The 26,021-nt window shown below is 50.8% G+C and overlaps 1 protein-coding gene across 3 annotated transcripts in view; it reads right to left on the minus strand.

Annotated features, from left to right (window-relative positions):
- Positions 1-626: 626 nt before the first annotated feature.
- Positions 627-26,021, minus strand: part of PPM1E (protein phosphatase, Mg2+/Mn2+ dependent 1E) — a 71,696-nt gene continuing 46,301 nt past the window's right edge. For all 3 annotated transcript variants that reach the window (XM_044430122.1, XM_044430124.1, XM_044430123.1), the window contains exons 3-8: positions 11,589-11,707; positions 8,868-9,067; positions 8,334-8,522; positions 7,430-7,573; positions 7,042-7,135; positions 627-5,791 (exon numbers count right to left, since the gene is read on the minus strand). In XM_044430122.1, coding sequence (XP_044286057.1) covers positions 4,728-5,791; positions 7,042-7,135; positions 7,430-7,573; positions 8,334-8,522; positions 8,868-9,067; positions 11,589-11,707 — 1,810 coding nt within the window. In that variant the 3' untranslated portion in view covers positions 627-4,727. The remainder of the gene's footprint in view (positions 5,792-7,041; positions 7,136-7,429; positions 7,574-8,333; positions 8,523-8,867; positions 9,068-11,588; positions 11,708-26,021) is intronic.

Consider the following 26,021-nt stretch of genomic DNA (forward strand, 5'->3'; position numbering starts at 1 on the left):
CTTTGGAAACTGAAGATTAGTTGAGAGCAAGCGGAACCCACTTTTGAACCTCCCCCTCCCCGGCGACTATTTTTTATTTCCTCTCGTTCCCGGGGCTTAGTGAAGTAGAATTGCTGGGAGCCACAACTGAGAAATTGCTATTGTTTAACCCTGGAAGTGATCTCAAGTTAAAGCATGCAAAATTATCCTCTTTCTTTTTTTTCTAACATTTGAAGCAAAATTGTGTGTTCAGCAAAATCAAAGCTTGTTCGGAAATTAGAATTTACTCATGGGGCTTGCAACAAAATGTTGCAGCACAGAGGACTTCAGTTCAGGGCATTCTGTTCCATTCCCCTTCCTGTCCAGAACAGGCAGGATTCCACACCTACGAACCAGGCTCAGAACTGAGCTGTTCTGGGGTCCCTTGAGTACTGGGGTCCCTTGAGTACTGAGCTGTTCCGGGGTCCCTTGAGTACTTTGTAGTGCTGCGGCCTTCCGATTTTCCCAAGCCCGCTATCTCCCTCTTATGAGTGTCTGGATTCTTCCTGTAGTTTCTGGAAATAAGAAAGGTCTCTTGTGCGTCTTTCAACCTAGTCAGAATACAAGTCTTCATGTGTGATTATCTCCCTTGCAATAAGAAGACACAGTTAATGTTTGCTGTTTTATTAAGATATTGGTAGAAGTTGAACATAGTCCTTACCTTTTGTGAACAGCTTTAATAAATAAAATATGGCTAATACATGATTCCTACTAAACTTGTGAGCTATAGGAACGAAGTTACTAACAGGTCCCAACACAGTAGTAAAGTCATTGCTATTAAACTGACCCACTTCATTAGTTTCCTGACAGCAAAGTATCTTTCAACGAGAGCTCGATCATACACTTGGCATTCTTGGTTATGTGTCATTTTAATAGTCAGGATGAAACTCAGCTGGTTTTCCCTCTCTAGCTTCTGCTTCTGGAAGGAAAAATGCAACAGCCGAGGGTAAGTACAATAACTTCATTTACGTTGTTAACCCATATCTTGTGTGATAACGTGCACAACACTTCTGTTTTAATACTGGCTGCTCTAGGAGATTGATTTTTAGTGTAATGTGAGAATGACTTAGAGGGTTAGTCTGTCACTTGTACTTATTCCCTGACACAGTACGCACAACGTATCTGTGCGAAATGTAACCGTGTCCTGTTAACCATCCACGCTATAGGGAAGAGGCACACGGCCCTTAACGTATAGGCAGGCCATCGCCATAGGTTCTTCTCTCTGTTCCTCTTTTTCTGCAGATGAATGAGCTAGTGCTTGTTGGAGCCAGGTGTTCAGACTCTACAGGGCTGTACCAAAATTCTGGGCAGGGAAAAGGTTGCTTGAACCAAAGCTCCAACTTGTAACAATAAACGTACTCTGCATAGTTTTTTTTTTTTCTGGCTTAATAAGAGGAGGTTCTGGGGGTGGGGGGAAAAGCACTGTGCCTTTGTATATCGGACAGCGGTATATACAAAGAGCCCGGGGTAGGCAGGTAGTGCTGTTACCTTAAACTCCGTGAAAGGGTCTACACGCGGGAGTACGAACGAGCAGCAGCTGCACGTGGTGGGGGTGGGCACCCAGGTGCTGGCTGCTGCAACCTGCTCGCAGCGGCGGGAGGGAGCAGGCGCCCCCAAAATAAGGGGAGGGGCACGCTCTTCCCCCCTCGCCCCTCTGCCTCCCCCTCCCGGTCTCGTTTAGGGGAGCGAAGGCATAAGCTCCATTTCATGGGTGGGAAAGGGGGTTAAGCCCCATGGAGGGGGGGGGTGTCATTGTCTTCTAAGTGACAAGGATGACTAATGGCACTTCAGCGTATAGATATTTTACCTTTTTGTACAACTGTTAATGCAGCTGAAATGGATGCATGGCTTCCTGCTCGGCCATTCCACTTCCTGCGGTAGGAGATGTTCCTCACGATTCAGCATCAAGGCGGGAGGCAGGAGACAGTTGGAGAGGGATTCACGGAATCCCCGTGAAACTCACAGTGAATGCGCTCACAAGCCTTCCTCGAGCAGCCTCCAGCGGAGGCAGCCCGTAGTCTCTTGCCATCACCCACCCGCACGACTTCGGTGTTCCTACACGACTCACGTAGCTGATGCGGATTGTGTGAACTGGGGGTACTTCAGCTCTTTTGGAGAAAGGGCTTGTTAGGCAAACGTCACCACTATTAAAATGCACAGGTTCACAAAACACTTTACAGACAACCAACAGTAAGTTCATAAATACAGTTATTTAGCTATATATTTTGTACATTCTTACCAGCTAGAGGATCAAAGTACAGGATACAGAACATGAAGATACCATTAACCGAAAGGGGAGCTTTTATTGCTTACATCAGCAAGCAGCAAGTAAGGGCACAGGCGTTCAAACCGAAGAGAACTACTTCCTATCACCAGTGGCATTAAGAGACAAAACACGGCAGGTCACAAAGCGCTTTTTTGCCTAGTGTGTGGAATCGAGCAGCAGACTGGACCAAGAACAGTTACTTTTAAATAGGTACTCTGCCATGGATGGGAAATTCGCCCCACGAATGGATCCTACGCACTACCACGATGTGATAAGAAATGAACACTTGCCATTTACCTGGAACAAAGGTTTGTACCGGACCACACTAGGAGTGGATGACAGATTCCCTCTTGGAAGGATACACAGGACAAGCAGTAGGTAATCCGTTTATGAATCCACACGTACAGAGTTTTGCTTCTTTAAACATGGGAGAGCATACGCTGAGGCTATGACTTTCCAATTTTGTCTGTGTTTGGGGGAAGGGGTCAAGCATCTGCCACGTTTTCAAAGGTTGACGCGCCTTCGAAGAATCGCACTTGCTCGCTCGGTGGAAGCACGCCGCTCTCCCCAGGAAGGGGCTGCACGCGCCACCTCTCCTGCTGTGACGCGTTTCCAGCCAGCAGTGGGGACGGCCCGACGTCACGTGCCGCTCTTGCGTCCGTCCTCATTTCCGCGACCACGCTCAATTTTGTAACACAATGCACTTAAGGCTTACAGATGACAGAAGTGGTAAAAGCTCGGAGGTCCTTTCCTGTTCGTTCCTCCCTCCCCCAGCATAAGTAACCCTGAGACCTTCAGCCTGCTTTATTTGCTTTTTATTCATATTCCATCCAGTCACTTTACGGAATCAAGTTGCTTAATAAAACAAACAAACTAACAGTCCAGAGGAATTTCCTAATTGGCCGTCCTTCCACTTCTTAGGTAAATTGGTACAGGCTTGCACTCGTGCCGGAGCGCATCCGTGAGTGAACCTGTTCGGTGGCGAGCAAATCTCAAGATGCTGAGCTGTGTTCAGCCCTGGGTGAACTGAATGCCTTTCGTTTCGGACCATCCGAGCGAATGTGAGCAAGGAAGCGAGCGAGAGGCCCTGTCCTAACATAGTGCCTGATTCCTGTGTGCTCCAGGTAGTTCTTTAATGCTAAAACAGCCTCGTTTTTAAAGGTTCTGTCTCACTTGGTCAGATGAAGGACAGAAACGGGGAGGCCATCCTCAAATGAGCCCATCATCCCCGGCAATTGACCGTCCAGATTCCCGGACTGTCAGTTCCTTCTGCGGTTCTCCTAACGCAGGCTCTGCCCCCTCCACGCGTTCCCATCGACTTACATGCCCAGTCACTCTGGGGGTCCCCTAGCAGCTTCGCTTCACATCCTTAAAGTCTCTTGAGATGACCATGCAAAGTAGCTGGGCCCAAAAGCCGCTCCAGCACTTGATTGTGCCAAAGAACGTTAGACTCTGTTAACTGGGGAAGCGGAACTGATGCAAAAAAGGTCTCGCAGCAACTGGCTGGCGCCATCAGTTCACAGGGCAGCGTTTTTTGCATCTGCACTAGCTTGATATCAGTTTGACACCTGAGATAAAAGGGACTGGGGAGGAGACAGTGGCGAAAAGAATGATCCACAGCTATTATTAAATGCAGACAGCTCTGACAGTATTACTTTTCCAGTTTAAAAGACTAAAATGTCACTAAGCACCCAACCCCCCAAAAAGCCCCCTTCTTCTAATAGTTTTAACTTGAGTCACAGGAAATAATCTTTAAAAACTGCAAAACATTATGATTCCCTCATTCTTGCCTACGTTGCAGAGGGCAAAGCATAGTTAAAGGTCGAGTTATACCTTGATCTGAGTTTTACTGGATAAATAGCTGAGGCGGGGAGTGCTCAAGTGCCGGATTAAACCTCTGTATGGCTTTTAAATAATATTCCTGCAAAGCACCCTACGTCCATATTTTTTTTTGCCCTGTTAACCTTAAAGCCACCCCTCCCCCCACAACCTGGACTAAGTATGACTTCCTGTTCCCTTCGCACCCCACTTACAAAACCTGACATCTTTTAAAACGGGATCGCTCTGAAAATACTGCAGGTATATTCAGGTATACCTCAAATTTGCTGGTTTTGCATTTTTTTTTTTTTTTTTTTTTTTTGCAATCTCTCTTTAAATATAGCACTTTTCTATCTAGTCCAGTGAGTCAGTAGGCAGTATCCAGTTCCAACGAACAAATGAAGCGAGGGACGGGGTGTGAGAGAACGAATGTGTCGGTGAAACTGCTTGGAGACTGGCGAGCTGTGCCAGCCCTTATTTTTTTTTAGATTAAACACTTTTATTCCTAGGATCTATTTACACGGAGAGTATTCCACCTTCACGTGGCTCTGCGGGGCTTGCTCTGATTTACTCCTTGCTCTGTGAATGTCTAACCTAGCTATTCGGAGCAGGGCGCAGGAGCAGGTTAATTCTTACAGCTCCAGAGCAGCCAGGGGTCTGCTATACAGTGACTTTGCCTCAGCATCAGCAGGATGCGCTCCCCCTGGCCCGGCTGGCAACTAGAGGACCCCTGCCAGAGGCGGCTTCTCACTAGCTTGCTTCTACGGCCGTTCACACTGCTGGGAGAAGGCAGAACTAATCCTTCGGCGTGGGAAAACGGCCTCTGCTCAAAGAGGAGCAGGTGGAGCTTTGGCTTGAGTCTGGCTAGCCGCTGCCACCGCTTTGCATCACCGAAATGAAAGTGAGAGAAGACGGACGCTCTTCTTCCCCAGGACTTGAACCACTCGCCTTCGAGGTCGGGAGAGACGGGGGGGTTGCTCACCATGGTGCCCTCCTGCGCGGGTGCAGTGCCGCCACCGAGAAGGGCTGGGGGGTCCTGCGTGTGGGGCACGGGGCCGGCCACGGCCTTGTTCTCAGCTGGGGCGCCACGATCCAAGGTCGCTCTCTTTGGTACACCGGCACTGAACCCCTGATCCGGGGACAGGCGCTTGGCACTCTGGAGTTTGCTTGCTTCCGTTTCCCTGGCATCCAGGCCGCCAGGCTCTTCCAAGACCTTGATTTCGGACCCTGTGCTCAAGGTAGTTCTGTCTGTGAAAGAATCCACTCGCCCATCGTAGCCTAGATCGGCAGGGGCCGAGACCTGGTGTTGCGGCCATGGCCTCTTGCAGTCCCCGTGGTTTTCCTTGTCGTCGCCGCTGTCCTCTTGCCCCCCTTGGAAGGAGTTCTCCGTCCACTCGGACTCTTCGCTGGCACTCGCCGCCGTGCTCATGTCTTTGAGGAACACCACGATGACCGTGATGTTGTCGCTGGAGCCGGCGTCGCGGGCCGACGCCACCAGCTTGTGGGCCACCATGCTGCTGTCGCCGTTGTTCTCCTTCAGGTGGTCGGCCACCACCTTCACGGCTTCGTCGGGGTTCACCGTGTCGTAGAAGCCATCGCAGGCTAAGATGAGGTAGTCTTCCGATCCGTCCAGCACGGTCGAGGCGGAATCTGCATCTCCACAGATGTATGGCTTGTGCTCTGCGTCACCTGGAACGGTTGGACAGACACATCCACAGGCAGTTTAGGCCTTTGGCAAGCAGCGGCAAATCGGCGCGTTCTTTTCGCCACTGCGCTGAAGGCAATGGAACTAGTCGGCAGTTAGCGCACTGTGTTCACTAACGGAAAAACAGGCAGCCGGCTACCCTGAAAGCACTTAAGCGGGACTCCCGACTGCAGCCTTTAACTGATTTCTTCCAGCTCCTAGCTCTCATCGGCATAAAATGCACCAGGAGGAGGAAAGCAAATTAAAAAGCCGCAGGAATTACTAGCCCAGGTCATCGATTACTGGAAATCCCATTGGACTGGTAGAAGTTCAGGCCCCAGGCTTCCGATAACTCGGGCGTCGCACAGGCCGCTCTGTGCCGCTCTGGGGACAGCACGGGCGAGCTGCAGGTCGTGGGTCAGGCTGGGTTGGAGAAACAGTCGCCAAGGTGAAAAGCTCAGCTGCGCCTGGAGAACAGCTGGCTGTCCTCCCCTGGCTGTGGTAAACTCCTCCAGTGGAATCCAAGGGTCAGGCTGTCCTAGTCAGCGGCTCAGCCAGGGCTTTGGCAAGTGGCCGAAGGGAAGCCGAGGTATCCTCATCCCTCCCGCTGCGTCCTGGAAGCAGCCGCCACGGCCCCGCTCCGCTGTGCGCTCACAGAGGCTTGCCCAGTCTTGGCCAGCCCCAGCTTGGTGAGAAGCGCAACAGGTCTACACCTGCACGGCCAACAAACACCTGAGCTGCACTCAGCCGTCCAGGAGGAGACCGTCCCACTCGATACTGGTAGGGAATTCTGAAGTCTCTTTGCTTTGTCCCCTGCCCCCTTGCCTGGCAGGCGGTGCCGGCCTGTCCTGAGAGCCCTGTTAGTCAACAGGGCTGGAGGACGGCCCTGGACAAGGCATGCGCCACGCATGCTGGCCTTCTGCCTCACAATCGGTGGCCCCGCCTGCTCCGGGCCGTTTTTCGGTGCTCCTTCCTGCCTGTCCTCTTTGGCGCCAAGGGGGCGGGAACTGCCCCAGCTTCGGCGGACAGCACCACAGATGGGCTGTGCCCCAGAGGCAGCCGCCACCGCCATTCTCTTTCCATCTGCTGGACTGGCCTCGTTTGCTACGGCAGCGTACAGTGTGAACGTGGCCACCGAGCCCTCCAGGACCTCTTGCCCAGGTGGCCAGGGCCCGCTCAGGGTCTATGGGTGATCACAGAAACCCCAAGGACAACAGGAAGAGAGGGGAAATGGTGCCGAAGCCAGGTTTCCTACCAATGGCTCTGGAGACGGACAAGCTCCCGTTGACTCTCCAGGCCCCAAACCAGACCACGCAGCCGCCCAGCGCCTCGATGCGTTTCTTCTCATCCTAAAGCAGAATGCAACACACAAGCTGATCAAAGTCCTTGCTGCTGCTGGGGGTTTTCCTACAGATTTTCGTACACGCCTGCACACACACAATCAAACGCATGCCCCCCTCTCTTTGTGTAGCAGTTTTGTTCTGTTTCTGAAATCGCAACGAGCAGGACAGCTTAAAGCAGGAGCTGGAGGTAGCAGCTAGTATGTCATTGGAAATGCCGGGCCTGGCAGAACAGTCAGAAATGCCAGTCCAACGGCGCATGGCGCACAGCGGGGCGCTCTGCGCTCCCCGGGCCAGGCTCACCTCTCGATCGGGTTTATGCGGCTTCATCAGTTCCACGGCTTGGCCCCTTCTCACCAGCATCACCTGGGAGTCCCCCAGCCACGCCACATACAAGACGCTCCCTCGGATGAATGTCACAACGCCGGTGGTCCCACACCGCAGGCTCTAGGGAGAAAGCAGAACCCTCGCTTGACCCAGGCAGAAAGCAGCTTGACACACTGCGTTGTGCATTTCTGGCACACTCCAGCTGCTACTCTGTGAGAATCTCAGCCTGATGGAATAAAGACAACCAATTCTTTCCGTGGTTAGCTTACCACCATCTGATCTATTCTTCTTGCCAGACTAAATAATATGAAGAAATGTGACCAAATTATCCAGATGCAATGTTTAATTCCAGGCTGAACTCCGGTTCTTTCCCCCGAGTTCATCTATCAACATTAGGAAGAATCTGCAATCAGAGAGGCCCGATGGCACTCCTGTCACCAAATGTCACCCCCTGAAATGTGGTTACAATTATCAGAGGATTTTTTTGCCTTTTTTTTTAATCACAAGGAGGGCAGTCAGTGCTAGAACTCTGGGTAAGACAGGGGAGGGCCTTCAGCCATGGCTTGGCTGTAGAAAAAGTCCCAGTTTCAGAGGCAAACAGTTGCACCAGGACAAAGCATTGCCCAAGTGAAAATGTGTTTCCACGTTTCCCTCTTTTCCATCAGAATCTATTTAGAATCTGCCTTCCCCAAACTGGTGGCCTTCAGAGGCTTTCGGACCACAACTCCCAGAATTCCCACCCAGCAGGGCCACTGACTGGGAATTCTGGGTGTGGCAGCCCAAATGTGTCCAGAGGCTCAAGGCTGAGGAAGGCGGATTTAGATTCCTAACCCATGGGAATGTTCTGTAAATCCCCTTGCAGCTCACGGGGCTCATTCACCTCTCTGGCGGCCTTCTGCACAAAGCGCTCGTCCGTCACCCGGAAGGCTTTGCACAGCGCCTCTGCGGGGTCGTGCTGGAACATCTCTTGGTGCACCAGGTTCACGTGGAGGTGGACGGACGCGTAGATGGCCGCATCCACTCCTCCATGGCCATCAAATACTGCAAAATAGGCCTGCTCCTCTTGATCCTGCCGGGAGAAGCACACGGGCTCAGTGGACAGCGAACCACCCCGGCAGCCCTCTTCGAACTCTGAGAGGGCATCTTCAGCACGGGGGCAGAAGTCAGAGCTGACCAAGAATGGAGCGGCTGGCAGCCCTTCACAGAGCAGACTCCCTCAGGATTAGGGATCCAGACACCGGAAGGAGACGCGACTGCCATGGGCCATCTCTTAAGCTAGCCATTTTGCCGCCCCCCCATCCATCGGTCGTACCAGGCTTGTGGGTGGGCATGCCACGGGCCGCCCGTCCCCTCCCTCCTGCTCTCCCGGGGCCCTCTGGCTCTTGTGCGTCCCGTGGCCCCCCCATCCTTTCACCTCTAGGTTGAAGAGCGTGTTAAAGTCCGGAATGCAGACGTGCTTGTCCTCCATCTTGCGGCGCATGTTCTTAATGGCGTGGATGGACGTTTCATAGTAACGGTGGGGCTTTGGCTGGAGAGGAAAGTCCTTCACCCAGCTGCTGCAGATATCGTGGAGCTTGCTGAACACTACTCGGGCCAAATTCTCTGTCTCTACCTCTACGGGAGATGAAAAAAACCGAACTTTGCTGAAACTGGATCTTTGGCTGAAAGAGAAAACTAAACGGTGTCGCCGAGGCAGTCCTGAGTCCTTTTTTCCTGCTGATGTTTTAACTGAAATTCCGTCACCCGGTGGCAGCTCCTCTGCCATCAAAGGACCTCTGAGCGACGGCCTGTTGACTTACCAGCGCTTCTAAACTAAGCAATTAACCAACCGCAAAAGCAAGCCATTCCCTCCAAGTCTGAACCTTGTGGGGATGTTCTGAAATGTGCAGAAGCCAAGGCAGCCAGTGCCTTTCTCCGGGGAGGGCGGGGGAGGTGGGATAGCCGAGCAGCTGGTGGAGGAAGCGACAGCGAGTGCCCCTTTTCTGCGCTGCCGCTTTAAATGCAGCCTCCCCGTGGATAGCACCACAAAGCATCATCAATAATTACTGCTTCAGAAATATATAAATATATATTTTTAAGGAGTCCTCCACAGCCCATCCACCCCCATGCAGCTGTAAATTACTCATCAATCGTTAATGTTGCAGCGGCGAGCGAGCGAGGGCTGAGTCAGCTGCCGTGGTCGTGCTTGTGCCATGCTCCGTTTCTTCTCCCCCCCCCCCGCCCAGGAACCGCACTGGCTGGAAGGGCTGCTTAATTGCATCCCTTCTAGTTGGACGCCCAACCCAGCCGGCTCGCTTCGCCTCGCCTCGCCTCATGATGCCGGCTGGAGAGCTGACAGTGGCTGCAAGCCAGGGTGGGGGGAAAGGGGAATGGTGGGCAAATTCATCCTTAGAAATGGGTCACTTCTGCACCCCAAAATCCAAATACTCGGGGTGCTTTCTTTGTGGAAGCCGCAGCTGTAAGCATGCAACGAGGGAACACGCAGAATCGCCCCTTCCCCTTCGCACAGTCTTCCTGCGCAAATCAGCAGGGGCACTCGCCATGGGGACGCGACGTCCCCTTCCCCCTCCTTTCCGCCCCCACCTGGACCTTCGATCCACCTTACTGGGCAGCTTGAAGGAAATGTGGTCTTTAAAGGCAATTTTGGAAGGAGGACAAGCAAAGGCAAAATCCGGTGGATGGAAGCAGGCCAAGAACTGTTAAGTCATTTTTGCCTTCGACCAGTTACAATAATTATTGGTCACTGTTTTCAAATAAATGGGGAACCGGATTCCAGGCCACTTAGCCACTGGCCCTCTTGGTATCATGCCTGGTAGATGAGGGTTAAGAGGCTGGCCCATGCTGGAGTATCTGGCCCAGCATTTCGCAATTTAAAGGCATTCTGTGCAGTGTAGCAGCAAGGAATCTCCAGCTTCCTCCGATGTTTCATGCAGGTGATCAGTCTGCAAAATGTCAACATTTCCTTGGAGATTGTCAAATATTCATGTGAGTTTAACAGATCTCGATTTGGAACGAAGGTGGGCTGCTCAGCCCGATCAGTGGCAGCTCTGCCTGGTTCTCCTACAAAGGGTGTGAACGGCAGCCAAGCCTGCAAACCGAGAAATGCCGCCTAATTTGCCTTTGTTACCAACGCCACAAGAATGCCGGTTCCTCCAAGCATTTTGAGCAAAGCATGACAATGCATTTTCCGGGCTAAATGGGGGATGTCCTGCCAGCTTGCCCTGGGAGATGTTCTCTTGCGTCACTGCCAGTGTTTAGCAGAGCCCGCTGAGGGGGCGTAGGCAGCCAGACCCAAATTAACTGGCCAGTGGGAGAGCACTGCTGTCTCATAAAAAAAACAAGCGAGAAGGGAAAGCTTTCAGCCTTTTTGTATTTGACCCTTAAAAAGAACTTGCCCTGAGATCACAGTTTTGCGAGTTGAATGAATGACTTTGTTTCGGTCATAGACCCGTAAAAATGCAGCAAGTTTCTGGTAAAACTTCCCAACTATCTAAAGAAGGGATGCAGAATCACATTTAGCCAAACGGCTGAATTCCAAGAAAATGGTCCCATTGTTTGCATTTAAAGCTCCTGCTGTCGGCCTTGGGAAAGGATCCCAAACTGTTAGACTGGTGAAAGGGCTTCAGGAAAGCACCCAGCAAGAGATGGTGCGGAAAAAGGCCTCGGGCCAGAAGCTGGGAATGGGGCTAACTGCAGAACCCTGGGGGCTGAGCCTCAGGTCCTTGGCCTAGAGGAAAAGTGCAAACATGAAAAGGCAAGAACACCCCACAACAGGGACAGTGTGTGCTTCGGGACTGTGAAGCAATTGTCCAAATCAAAAGGGCAAGATGGGGGACTCCGGATGCTGCGTTTCCTGCTGTCCTCCTCTGCTGAGGGCCAAGCTCCAACGCCACAATGTGAAAGGGGTTGGGGAGGAATAATGCTTGCCCCACAACCCTCTGAGCTCGCATACCACCCCCTGGCTTCGTCGGAACATTCTGGGACAGGGTCCAGGGAAGAGTTTAAGCAGGCCGGCCCTTCTCTGGGACAAGTACCCAGAAATGTACAAAAGATGCGTCAAGGGAGGGCAAGTCACGGGAGGCTCCTGGGACTGGCTAGCCGTGAAGAGAGCAGGCACCGTGTGCCTGGCACTTACGCAGGATGCCATCCGGGCTGTCCGTGTGCTTGGGCAAGTGGTGTGCAGAAAGGTCACTCTGAAGGACTTCATCTGCCGTCGCACGTGCTAAAGCGGCCGCCAAAAGGGACGGGCAGTTACTGGAAGAGAAAAATGGCACAGGAAAATCCAATGTGATCACGAGGCAAGCAGCAGACGCTCCCCAGGCGCACTGCAAATGAACTCCGTGTTGGGCTGCTTGGCTGGGAGGGGCGCAAGGGCTGCTTGGGCACCGGGAAGCCCCTAGCTGAAGACCTGCCCTGGCATGAGTCCTCCCGCCGGGCTCGAGGCAAGTCAGCCCGCCTTTCCCACTTCCAGCTGCAATGCTGGGATCCCCGTACTAACAGACCTTACAGGGACGCTGTAGGGGTTGCGATGCGGAAGAGAGAGCATTGCAGGGATTAAGAGAGGGAAGACTGGAACTCGCCATCAGTCCTAACCATTCCGTGGGACTTGAGGCGCACCCATTCTCTCAGCAGAGATCACGTTTACTGTGGCTCTGCCCCTGTGGTGCTCTCACCTGCCCACCCACCTAGGTACCCGACAGGTGCTTCAGTCTGCCTCGGAGTAGCTTTATCTCAGCTGCAAATACAGTCCCCACACTCCACGGCCACAAGTGCACTTTCTGGCTGTTCAGTGCAGTGTGTAACACAGCCATGCAGCCCAAAGGAACATATGCCTCTCCCAATGGCAGCATCACAGAGGGTAAAGCTGCTGTTACATGAAGGCGCATGGGCTGTGCAGTCACATGTCTAGAGCTCTCTGCCCCTCCCGCAAAGTTTCAAGCTACCTCGTATCTTTTTGGGTAGCGAGAATGGCACATGCATCCTTTCGGAAAATCGGCGCGGAGGAAAGGTTTGCTACGCCACGTCGGACCCTCAGTGAACCCGACACAGTACGGCCCAGACCAGCCTTCCCCAGCCTGGCGCGCCCCAGATGTTCTGGGTTGTAGTTCCCAAAATTCATGACCATTAGCTATGCTGGCTGGAACGGATGGAAGATGGAGACCAAAACATCTGGAAGGCACCACCTTGGGGAAGGCTGGTTAACACTGAAGTTTCAGCCGCGAGTTGCCCAACCCTTTTTGAAGATGTTTGGGGACCAAACCTGGAATCGTCTGCCTGCAAACAGCTGGGCTGCTGCCTCTGCCCTTCCTCAAGCCACTTTCCTCGGCGCCGCCCAGATTATCAGTCTGACGCCAACAAGCACCTCTTGGAAACCGAGTGCCATTACGTAAGAGACTTACAACCTAAGTGCATATGCTAAATCTCCTGGCGATTTCGATTTTTAGCATTTTCCATTTATATAAGTTACTTAAACATAGGGTTAAAAATAAAATGCCAACAATAGCCACCAAATAATACCCTGTCACAAGCGAAGTTCTAGCCCTTTCACTTAAATGCCATCAACACAAGCCCTTTCTCCGTGATCGCAATTGTGCGGTCTACCCACACAGGGCCCGCAACGCTCTGCCACACACACACTAATGAAGCCAGGGCATTAAATCTCTCTGGGCTGGCCCTGCCTGGCATGAGGGGAGTCCTCATGTGCCTTTCAGCACACAGCAAGGCGCTGGAACTCCGTGTCAATCAGCAAGAACGAATGAGCGTTGGCTTCCCATCACATTTCCACTGCGCTCGAAATTCAGTCTTTCCATAAATGGATAACACAAATAACTTTATTTAGCTGTCGAGTCTGCATTTCTTGAGATGGGGCACGAGCACACGTTCAACATCAACTTCCTGAGTCTGTGTGAGAGGCCAGGATTACGTTGCCACTTCATCTGATGTACGTGGCGAGAAAAAATGAAGATGCGCTCACGAAGTAACGAAGAAAAGCCCTCTCGTGAAGCTGAACTTCAAGGGGAGAAATGAGAAGCGGCTTTGGCGAAGGTGAGACTCTGTATTTGCAGTGGCAAAAATTATGTATACAGATTCGGTTCTAAGGACAGCCAGTAAAGCACACTCGGATAAAATATTTTATTGCCAGAATTTCTACAGAAGGAACAAAAAGTTTCTTTCAAGATCTAATACTCGTTCATGTCCTAGTGTTTGCCATAGAGAACCTTAGGTTCAGGCACTCTCCTATACCAGCCATGTGATAATTTTTCGCCGTGTTGTTCTGAAGCAGCCCCCATGAGCTCTTTCCTTCACAACATGGGCCTCTGTGAAAGCATCTCGAGATGTTATCAGATCATTCAGGAGCTGCTGAAAATACATCCTTCTGACTCTTGGGAAACTTAGGTGGCTTGGCTGCATTCCTGCCACCATGGGAGTAACGCCGCTGAACCGGAAGGCGAACAGCATCCATCAATTCACTTGGGAGGGAAACAGCCGGAAGCTGGGTCATGTCACCTTAGTATATTTGCTGGTGCCAATGGCGCTATGCATCAAAGACTCAGCCACGGCGTGCGGAAGAGATCTCTTTAAAAATGGCCACACCTTCCCCCACGCTGTTCTGTTCCTGATACAAAAATCTACCACGCCGTGGCATGTAGAGCCCTGCACCAAACGTGAAGGCCCTTCACACACACACACGGGCTCCTTCCTGCATCAGGATAGTCTCTTCTAATAATACCGACAGATGGCTACAGAATTAATTGCCTCTGACATCTGTACATTGTAAATCTTCTTTGGGAGGCTTTCCAGGACTGCAGCGTGAGCAGTGGAGCAATCAGCTGGGGCCGTCCCTCAGCTCCTGACAGACAAAAGCTTTTTCCTGTGGCTTCTGCGAAGGAACCTTAACCGGATTGCTGTGTTGTGTGCCGCCAAACCAGACAGGACAGGTCTCTCCTCTCCGAGACGACGGAGTCGATTCAAACCCATCGGACTAGGACATGTCTGTACAACGCGGTACTTCCAGTATTCACTCTGAACTCAATAAAATTACAGAAAACCCTTCCTGCAAATGGGTCTCCAACTTGGGCCCACAGGCACTGCCAAAAGCCCTTGCTTTGCAACCTGGACGAACGGCACCCCATTTTCTAGCAATCATGCGTAGGCTTGGACGAAAGCTGGCCAAGTGGGCGAGCGAGTGGCAGTCTGGTCACTGCACCGTAAGGCCCTCCGTCCATCGCATGATTGTGAGCGAGCGTCCATCTCTGAGGTTCTATGACATCAGCCTCTTTTGTGGAAAGGCTTCCGAGAAGCCACCTCCTTCCATGCATTAATGTCCATGAAGCGGGACAATAATTTGAAATAATCGCCTTGGCCATGGCTCTGCTCGTTCAAGTGTGCGTTCCACAGTTACGATCCGAGGATCTTTCTAAAAGAGGCAGCACGAGCTCTGACTCTGGGCGTCAGGGTGGCTGCACTACCCAAAGTGGCTTGGGGTCGAGGCAGCCAGAGAAAGGAACGTACCCCCTAAATAGGCAGCCTTATGGAGCACTGAACAGACTCCTGGTGCATAGGCACACCACGGGAAAGCTGTTTGTGGCTGGGCTGGCAGCAGCAATTCTCCCTTCCTTGGTGTGGAAGCGCCCTCCTCCTCTCCTTGCTAGCACACTAATCTAACTCCTGCTGGACTGAGATTTTTCCAAGGCAGGCGAATGCTCTGGGGCTTATTTTGAATCTGGAAAGAGAGCGCACTCCTTGGACACGAGGAAAAGATTCATCTTGTGAGAGGCTCTGTGGATCTGCGTGAAGGGACAGTGCTGAGACAGCAGAATGGACACTCGGCGAAAACTATTTCAGGGAAAGGAGATATCTTCTGTGAAGCATGCATGGATTAGGGAAACTGTTGCCCAGTTAAATGTGGGATTAATCTGTCCCTTTCGGCAGCTGCTGCAGGCAAGTGAAACAGTATGAAGCCACTGGATGCCCAGGAGTATTTCTGAGCTGAGTACAGCTACAGTCTTTGCACAGGTGTGTGATTTAATTTTTAAGTAATATTAATATCCCATCTTGTAGATCAAACATTGACTCTCAAGAGGACTTGCAAGCGGTTAAAATGTACGATAGCGTGCAGTTGACACCATGAAACCAGACTGCCTTAACTCTCTAGGCCAGGGCCCTTGAAGCAAATGCTTCTGGCGATCATGGAGGCTCTAATGCGGCGAGGAAACCCGTTTGAGCCCCTCACCCCTTCTTCCTCGGCAACGTGAGTGGGCGCTTCACCAAGCATCAGAACAGGGGGACACAGGGTGCTGAAAATACTGCCCGCCTGCCATGACTGCTCACCCGTCAGCCCCGCTGCTGAGTCAGGTGCGAACGAAGAAGAAGCTGTCCCCATGAGAACACGCGTGACCTTTGTCGCTGTCGACTGGCCTGAACAACAAGGGTCCCTAGCTTTTAGCGAAACAGTGCCAAAGAACCTCGGCTCCTCTTTAAGGACCCACCGTTCCCTCAGGATCCAGGCGGGCTTCACCTCTCTTGGGAGGGTCGAAGGGTTGGATTCGGGGCCTGAAGAAGTGAACACCCAAGGAGCCAACTAGCGAAGCAGAAAATGTCTACAAGAAGGACCAGGAGTAAGCCTGCTGAACGGAAATCTCTCCTTCTCTCCAAGCAGCCCGGCAAGAGGTAGTCTGGCCTAACGTGCCACCGGGTAAGGCCACTCGGACAGTGCCCGGGTTGAGTGTTATCCAAGTCTCTGGCTTTTTCTGGCAATTGTGTTTCAAGCTGTTTCTAGCAGGAGTGTTCCTCCTGAAGCCATCTGCAGCAACTTCATTTTTACACGGAGAGAGAATGTTCATAACTTTAAATTTATTTATTTTGCTATTTATTTATTTATTTATTTATTTATTTATTTATTTATTTATTTGATTTATATCCTGCTTTTTTAAAAAAAAAGGAATTCAAGGTGGCATGCATCATTCTCTTCCTCCTGCCCTCCATCTTATCCCCACAACCTGTGAGGTTGGTGGGGCTGAGAGCCTATGACTGGCCCAAGGTCACCCAGTTGGCTCCATGGCTGAGCAGACTGGCCGAGCCCCAGTCCAGCACTATACCACACCTGTCCTTGTACTGTTTTTAACGTTGCATTTAAAGAGTTTGATTGCTCCGTCACATTGCCAGGGCCAAGAAATCGGTGCCGCAGCAGCCAGCTTCAAGCTGCCCCGTCCGCGGCTTGATTCTGGACAGGAGTTGTGCTTTTTGAGGAATACAGCGCGCACCTGTAGCCGCTCAGTCCTTCAGAAATTTACAACCATATGCACTCGTTGAATGGCTTGTATGTAAAGGGAAACACTTGCCCCTCAGACAATGAGGATGTGAGAGCTGCATGTATCTTTTAGATAATGCAGTTTTCAGTGACTGCAACGAAACAGCTGATTTGGGGCATCAGACAGTGACGGGAAATGTGCCTCTTTGTGTCATCAGGATCTGGCTTTTGCTCGATGGAACATTCACAGAGGCTGAGGTCTGGGCGACTTGTCCAAAGACATTGCAGCTAAATGTAGCGAATCAGAGTGCTTTTATATGAGAACAGTATGTGTCCTTCACAAATTATCCAATTTTTCACTCGCTTTTCTTTTTCCCATTCCTGATAGGACATAAATGGGGTTTAATAATTTCTGGCAATCAAAGTCTATCAACTTGTTAAAAATGAAGAGCGACACCTTACATTTATGTTTTATTCTTCACAAAAAGGTGTGAATATTCTCCCGCACTCTCAAAGACTGTCAGAGTCTCTCAGACTTCATACTTAGAAATCCTTCCATGGTCTGTCTTGACAAAGCCAAGACTAAAAGGGCTTGGGCACCCAAGTAGATGCACATGTTTTCAGTTCAAAACATAAAGTCTAAACTTGTTAAAACAATTACACGCGTTGGATTCAGAATCTGTAGACACAGACAGAAATGTGCACAAACGTGGGATCGTTAATTATTATTTTTTTTGGTGAAGCCTGTTGCCTAAAAAAGCAGAGAGGAGAAGGGAAAAAGGAGTTAAGACTAGAAGGATGCTGCACTGCAGTTTGCCTTTGAGATGCTCTGCCTTATGTTGGGGATGCTGGCTGGAAATCCAAGTCCAATGCCTCCGCCGGGGGGATTTACGACCCCCTCCCCTTCAGAACACCGATTTGGTTCAGGCTCAGCAGTCGGCAAGAATACACAAGAATGATGCTATCAAGCAGGAGGAGATGACCGAATATAGAATATAAGTTATCCGGTGACAAAAGGGATTAATGAATAGATTAACTGGATTGCGTGGGAATTTGAACCTGGGTCTCTCAAGGGCCCGTCTGCCACATCGACTCTCAAAAGCAGCACGGCGGGGATGGAAGTCGTACAGTAAGGTGTGGGGAAAAGCAGGCAAGCAGTATGTCTTAATGTTATTTTCTAGACTCTGCGTAGAGTTGCTTTAATCCATTTGCAGTATGGAAGAAGTGCAGTAAATCCATTATGTCAAGTGATCAGCAACAAAGTGGTATTTTAATGATGTCAGAGACAAAACATACACTGCACACTACAAATGGGAAGAAAATCAACTTATCTGAATAAGAAATAATCCAAATCCGCTGTCAAAACCATTCTGAAAGAGCACAGACAAGAATGCAGTAGGAAAATGTAGTTTACCCTGATTCTAGCCTCTGACCATTTTGATAATTCTAAAACACTAAGGATCTACCGTGCTTATTTTGCAGTTTGGTCCTATTTCTGTTCCATACCTGCCAAAAGCATTTTCAGACATCTGTCACTAAAAAAAAAAAAAAACCCTTGAAAAAGACCTTAGCAATATTGAAATCACGTCAGGTATCATTAGCGAGGGGCAGCATCACATCCAAGAAGTGAACACCTGGTACATTTTAATTATGGGCGATCAAGCTAAATAACCTAGACAGCAGCTGTGCATACACTGCAGGCTACAGGAGTCCTCTAAAAGCCAGTTCCAGTCACTTGCTCTTTGGCAAAATAAAAAGGTGAGTCATCCGTGCATATCCGTGCACCCTTATTGATCCGCTCACGCCACTGAAGAGTTAATCCTAAGAGAAGGGAGGGATGAAAGCTGACACAGGAAAATCAGAGCCTAGCCTTGCCAATTAACCTACCCAAATTAGCAGCTTACAAAATTAGGAAGCTTAGTAATCTGACTGCCCAGGTTGACCCAGGTTGTGGCACTTCAGTGCCTGGAAAAGAAAAGGGGAGGAGGAAGAGAAAGAATCGATCTTTGCTTTCTCGAAGGCCCAATGTGAGTGGCATGTGGCCATCAGCTCAGAAGCAAAACCCTCGTGGTGTCTCAATACTCCGGGTATTTCCATTTGGAAACCAAGAAGAAACCACTGCCCACAGCACGTTCTCCAGGGGCCTCCAGGATGTGTGGAGCAGTGAAGGCCTGGATGATGGGTGTGGGGAATAGGGGCATGGACTGGGGGGGGGGGGGGCGGTCTGCCTGCCTGAATCCGTAACGGCCCTTATTGTTCTGTCACAGGTAGTGCAATTAGGATCATGGGGACGAATGCCATGTTGTTAATCCCGCCACATGCGACAGGAAGTGCTTTCAGGAGGGGGGAAAGGAAAAGGACAATAATCTACCTCCTTCCCCCATCAAGTGCTCGGGTTCAGGACTGGAGGCCGGCCCCTTGCCCCCCACAAACCCTATAGAGTTAATACAGCTCAGTTGTAGGAGTGCAGGATAGGGAAAAGGTGCTCCATTTCCCTCCTCCTCACCACTTGGCAGCTTTGAATAGCACTTGTCTTCACCCTGTTCTCCAAAGCTGCAGGTAAATACGGGACGGAATATTTATAGCTTGTGTTGGAGCCACAGTGGGCCAGCTGGGAGAGCCTCTCTCAACTGCAGTTCCAGACGGGGGGCTGCATTAATCTGTGGTCACAAAACCTACAGAGGGTTTTGTGAGATCTCTATCAGTCCTATGCTTTCAAGGCCATTGCATTCACAACGTCTGATGGAGTCTATGAAAGGTTACGCCAGATGAAGTTTCTTCATCTCCCCAGTGTTACAAGACTCTTTCCCATCATTTCTAGTATCAGAGATGGATTTAAGAGTGCCGGTTTCCACCGGTGAAAAAGCCAGGCTGCCTGCCCAGAAGGAGCTGTCCGGGTGCTCTGCACAAGTGCCCTCGAAGCAACGCCAGCCACCATTCCGGATGCCGCGCAGGCTCACAGAATGGCACGCACCGCACAAGCGCCTCCGTGTTGTCCGACGGGCCCCCGGGATGAGGAGGTCCTGTGAAGGCCGAGCCATTCGTCTTAATTTGGGGACTTGTGACAGAGTGATGGGCAGCAATGAACGATTCACGTGGAAGGGTGGTGAACCGGAAAGGAAGGAGTTGCGTGGAAGAGCGCCGCGTTCTGCTGCACACAGCTCCCGAGTGCCGCACTTCCCTTGTCCAGTCGAATTTGAAAGCGGGCAAAGCGAAGAGGGTCAGAACAGGAAACCCTCCAAAGATGAGCCCAGCCTGCCGGCAAGGCACTCTTCTCCATCCAGTGTTTGCTTTTGCAGTTCCAAGAGGGCAACAAAATCCGGCCGCAGAAGTCCAAGCGGAGAGTCGGGAGTCAAATCCTCCCCGGGCGTCTCTGAAACAGAATCTGGCCCTCAACTGACAGACACGCAGCTTCTCTGACCAGCATCTGCATTCTCGGTTCACAGAGCTGCCAGTTCCTCCCATAAGTCCAAGCAGGAAGTGACATCAGCTAGCATCAATGCCTCTGTGACAGCAAAGAAAGGCGAAGGAAGCAGAGCCTGTGCGTGCATCTGGAGGACAAGAGCCATTCCCACGACTAACTTAGCTCTCCGAGCCAGGTAGTGCCACCTGCAGGGCTTGAGGGCTCTGGGCATCTCAGACTGTCACGCCGGCGGGACGCTGCCTTCTGACAAACAGGACAACTCCTCCTCCAGTTCACCCTTCCCTCTCCCTGCTCTACAGCTCCCCTTGCCTGGGGAGGAAGGAGGGGAGGTATCTGAAAGCACTCTGGGGAGTTATTGATTCAGGCCTTATTGATTATCCCATCTTTGGGTCTCAGTCAACCTGAAGGCCAGCACGATTCAGCACCCCTCTAAAAGCAGTGTCAGTGAACAAAAGGAAACATCCCTCAATCTCAGCTCCAACAGAAAAAGACATTACGTTAATTTTATATTTGAATAAAAGTCAGCAGCAAATTTTATTTACATTGTGCAATGGCTTTATTTGGAAACACTAGGCCTCCCTCTTACCAGAACGCTGTGCAAGGTTCTCAGTTAAAGAAGAAAAGATCCCAAGCAACAAGAAATTTGGAGAAAAGAATTGTCTCACCTACTTTCCTGGGGATACCATTTGAAGCATAAATGCCCACCTGCTTGATTTTGCTATCAGTGAATCGAACTGAATTATCTTCAGAAGAGATAAAAAAGGCATCCCCCTCCACCAAGACAGAAGGATCCTCCCCATGGATGTGGATGGCAAAACTGGCTTTAAATAGCAAGCACCTGTCCCAGGACTGACCCTATCACGGCGCACCGTCTCCCTTTGCAGCCCCCCCACACTTCTGTTCATCGGGGGAGAATGCCAGGCAAAAGATAAAGCTGCCCAAAGCTGCAGTGCGGCGGCTTCATGCGGCTAGTGGGATCTCTTCAGTGGAGAGTAAACGAGTCCCCTCGCCCTGTTAACTGCTGAGAAGTTAAAGACTTTCTGTCCAACTAACCAGTTTGGAAACCGTGGGAATTCATCTTAAGATTCTATGGTACTGTATTTAATGAGATTCTCATTTCCCCCATCACTCTTGCGTGGTTGTTGAATGTAATCCTTCAGCAAGGATCCAGTTTATTAAACTCCTCTGTGTTCCCATAAGATTTGCATAAATAATCTGAAATATGCTGAAGCAGAAGAAAGCTTTTATTATAGCTAACCATATTATTGCTAATGTTGCTTTTATTATATTCAGAGATAAAGGGGCACCAGTGAAGTCTATGACTGTTGAAGAACATGGCATATAAACAGTATCCTCTTGATTTATTGGGATTTTCAGCCTGCTGCATCCCTGAAGGCAAATGTTATCATTTACACATCAAGAATTCATTAAAATAAAAGGAACGGCTTCTTTACAAGGTGCAGATTGAACTTCATGGAATGCGGCACTGTATGAGTCAAAGTGATGAAAGATACGGAAAAACTGCACAACAATGAGTTGCCGGAGGTACACTCACCCCAGAAAAAACGGTGTTTATTTCTGCTACTGCTGCTTTGTGTTCACTACACAAAGTTGGGTACAACAAAGCTACCGGACGGAAACGTTCCTGTTCAAGGGGATGTGTTGAATTCTTCCCCCACTTAGATTTACTACATTTTTGTGCAAATTGTGTCAGTTACGTAAAGGAGGTTCTGCGTGTTGCTTCAATGCTGCAGCTCATGCTTACCGGAAGACACATTCCGGCAATCTGCAGGAGCAGAAGGTCTTATGACGAACACCACGTGTGTTGCAGGTATTGTGTTTATGTTGCAACCCCCTTATCGCCTTGTTTCATTTTACAAACAACGGAAGAGCGATACCGGGGTAGACCCAAGGCCGGAGAAAGTCGTAGGCTCTTGGCTGCTCGGGTGCCCAAGTGTGACGCCGGGCCCTCGCAATCCAGTCTTCTTAGTTCTGACCTTGAGCAGCTGCTACTCAATCAACCCTCGACAGCTGCTCCACATTTTTCCAGGCAAGACCCAAGCAACGTTTTCAGAAGCCCTGGGTGGCCAAGGCTGATTATGGAGTGCCGTGTGTGTGCATCCCCCTTGCCCCCAAATATATACCCCCTTCCTGACTTTCCCAGTCAACCAGACTTGTGGCCGAACCAGCCAAGTCCCCACCCAGAGTGGATTCTCAGGCTTGACCCTCAACCAAAAGGACTGCGTGGGTGCTGCGGGGTTCTTCCCAAGCCGGAGGGGGCGTCTCAGTTTCATCCAGCTCGACGGCTTGCACCAGAACATCCTCCCCCAGGGAGCTCAGCAGGAACGGTCCCTACGGTGCCTCCTGCCATTCGACTAGCCACGGGGAGTCTTACCATCACTCCGCAAAGAGCAACCCAAAGGGATTCTTCCAACAACAAAAAGTGCCCTCCGTGGGGCAAGAAATGCCTGGCGTTCTAAGCCCCACTCCGAAAAGGAGGCGGCCTTCCAGTTCATATTGCAAAGATACAGCGGCTACCGGGGTACAGCAAAGAATTTCGGAAGACCCTCCCATGACTTCTAGAGTACAGCAAAGCCTGGGGCTGTGGGCATCACAAGCTACAGATGCTCCTGAAAGGAGTGGGCGTGCGAAGGGACGACTGCGCAACGGACGGATGCCATCCAGGCAGCCAGAGCTGAGCAGGACAGGCATCCCGGGTGGGCCACCCGTTCGTAAGGCTGCCACAAGTCAGAGACGGCTTGGCAGCATGTGGGAACAGCAGACAAGTCCTTAGAGTACCAGGCATATACGCTCTTGCTCTCTAGTTGTTGGAACATGCTGTCAAAACCCAGGACATACTATATTTAGCACATGAGGCTGTGGGGGGAAAGCTGCAGGAAACGAACGCAGATCTTGACAGCTTAGCAGACTGGGCAAAACCCTCCCGTGACAAAGGCGTGATGTGTGAGGAATTCCTTGTGATGCAGAAAGAGAGGTCCTGCTGCGTGAGAAGAGCGGCCTTTGCTACTCAGCTCTGGATCTCCCTGGGGGCATAATCACAAGCATTGCTGTGCCAGTAGGATTGCAAAGATGCAAATCCTAAGAAAATGGCAGAGGGGTGGCCAGGAATCGTTTCCCATTCCTCTCTGTGTGGGCATGCTTTGAGCTTGCCATCTGGTAGGTAGCGATTATTGCAAAATAGATCTAAACGGCACAGGAGTGAAGAATGTATACAAAGGCTGGTCGACGGATCAGGGTCTTTTCACTGTATTTTAAAAGTCCACTTGGGGCTGAAACTGCTCTGGAATAGAAGCGCAAGAGATCCTTGAACGGAGAAAATGGCAGGGTATAAATATACACAAATAAGACCTGCACTGCCTAGAAAGGACTAGGGTGAGTTTCTCAGCGTGTTGGACTACAGGGCCTCGTAGTCCACTGGCATGAGGAACGGCAAAGGATGATGGGAGCTGCAGTCCCACCACAGCCAGAGGGTCACACATGGTTTGCCTCTAGGTACTACAGGGTTCGAGCCATCACACAGAGCTCCCCCAAGTTCTGCATGCAGCCCTCCAAGGAAGGGGGGTCTGCCTGCCCCCTCCCCAGATGACCGACTTCCCACTTCCATCTTACATGGTGCAGACACGGGAAGGTCCCAGAGACGTGGACACAGGCACCACCTGGGCGTGGGTGGCAGGAAGGCCCAGCCCAGAGACAGACCGTCGCGATTCCACACGCGTCACTTTCAGGGCTGGTGGACACCGCGGCAGAAAAGTTTTTGAGAAAGGAGCGCAAATATGATCAAACATTCTAAGTGCTCCCTTTCACACCTGAATCCCCGATGTACTCTCTTCTGCTGAGCCTCGTGATGCTTTCCGTCATTCTTAATAACAAGCAGTTGCCAGTTGCAGTTAAGCTAAAGAAACTGAATTATTTACAGGACAGAAGAATGACGGGGGGGAAGGTAATAAGCACATCAAAGAGTGAGCTCTTTGGGGAGGCATGATGCCAGCCCCCTCCATCGACCAGCTTCTCCAGAGTTTGTGATTTAAGTGACACAGCTCCAAAAATCTCACCTTGAAGGATTCCCTGAAGAGACGTAAATGGAAAGATGGCAAATGTAGCCACGTGCATCCAGCGGATTTACATACGTGGCTTGAAAGAGGACCCAAATTATATTCCGATCACCAGCAAAGGTTGAAGAAATCTGGCAACTGTTTTAAAAATGTTGCTGCTTTCCCACTACTGTTGTGTAACAAGATTCTGCAGTCAATGTTCCCCTCTAATTTTATTTATTTATTGATTGTTTTATTTATTAGATTTGTTTGCAGGCTGCCCGCTAGCATCACACTCCCTTCATCCATTCAGCCTCTCCTATTTTTCTCCCCCTTTTTCTTCTTTATTTATTAGATTTAGATGCCGCCCACACGCTGTCTGGGCAGCTTACATATAACCAGCACCACAATACAATACAATCAGCAATTACAATGAAACCAGTAGTAACAGTAAAATCAATAATAGCCAACCAAGAAAAATAAACAATGAAGAATAACTTTAAAAAGTAAATTAAAGGAGAGAGAGGGGTGGGGGGAGGGAAGGAGCTATAATATGGCACTAAGTGAACAATGGAGGATACAAAAATGCTCAGGCTCTGCCGTCTCAGGAATCCCGGGTGGGCCGTCCAGCACACGGCTACAAACAAGCCGCTGGCACTTCAGAGTGATCCTGCCCCACTTCTGAAGCTAAGCAGGTGAAGGGCCAGGCTAGTATCTGGGAGGGCTGTGCTCAGAGTCAGCAGCCAACAGATCCTCAGCCGAAGCAGGCGGCTTACTGCCACCTAATTCTCCATTTTCACTTGAACTGCTCGGCCAGTCTTAGCTTTTGAAAGCCCAGCCTACGGCCTGGTAAGCTTGGAAAAACTGGGATTCCCTGTGCAAAAGGTTAGCAAAATGCCAAGCAACCATGTCTCGGGCCCCTGCTACAAACAAGAAATATTCTCTCTGCAGTCACCATGATCTGCATTCTGACGGTATGCAGTCAGAGGGCTCAGCTATTAAAAAGACGTCAGCCAGTGAATGACGAAGCACAAAACGGGAGACAAAACATCAGGCTTTGTTTCTCTGCGCACTGCCGCCGCCTCCCAGGCCCTCAGAACCATCCACTCGCCCGCAGCATCGCCTCCACAGACGGCTCTTTGGCGCACAGTGTCACACGGATGGATTCTGAATGAGCAGTGCCCTGCAGCATGCGCTCCCCCCGCCCCCCATAAAGCCATGGGGGGAACAGCGAGCCACTCGGACGGGCTACAAAACAGCAGCGACGCTTTATTGGCAGACTAATCTGCACGTCCAGATCTGGCCTGAGGTATCTTAATATGGGGTCATTTTCATGCTCCGTGTGGAAAGTGCAAATCGTTCCTCTTCCCATTTCCTAACATGGAGCAAAGGCCTCTGCAGCCCCTGTTCTTTTCAGGGAGGGAAACAGAAGGGCTTCCTGGTTGCGCCCCGTGGATTAGGTATCTGTTTCTACAGGTGCGATTAGCATCACGATTAGCATCTTTTGAACCAGGGTTTGCTTTCCCATCCTCCCCTTCCAAGTCAGCTGCCCTTTCAAGATGGCATCTCCACCTGTTCCCAAGCCAAGACGCTCCCGTCCTGAAAGCTACTGGGAGCTCCAACAGCTGCAAAAGGTCCGGACGCAAGGCCAGAGGAGACAGGGTGAAGGAGAACGGCTCTACTGGAGCCTCGTGGATGCGTGGGCGATGCCCATTATGGAAAGGCCAGACTTGGCCTTTGCTCTGCCACCATCCCACTGGCGGGCCGATGTGCCACTGAATGTGGGCCCCCCGGCCCTGTTTAGTGTTGTGTAAATGACGACAACCAGAGCAAAGGGCACAA

This window comes from Varanus komodoensis, unplaced genomic scaffold (genome assembly GCF_004798865.1).
Source record: "Varanus komodoensis strain SLA01 unplaced genomic scaffold, ASM479886v1 scaffold20_1, whole genome shotgun sequence".
In the NCBI taxonomy this organism is placed as follows: Eukaryota; Metazoa; Chordata; class Lepidosauria; order Squamata; family Varanidae; genus Varanus; species Varanus komodoensis.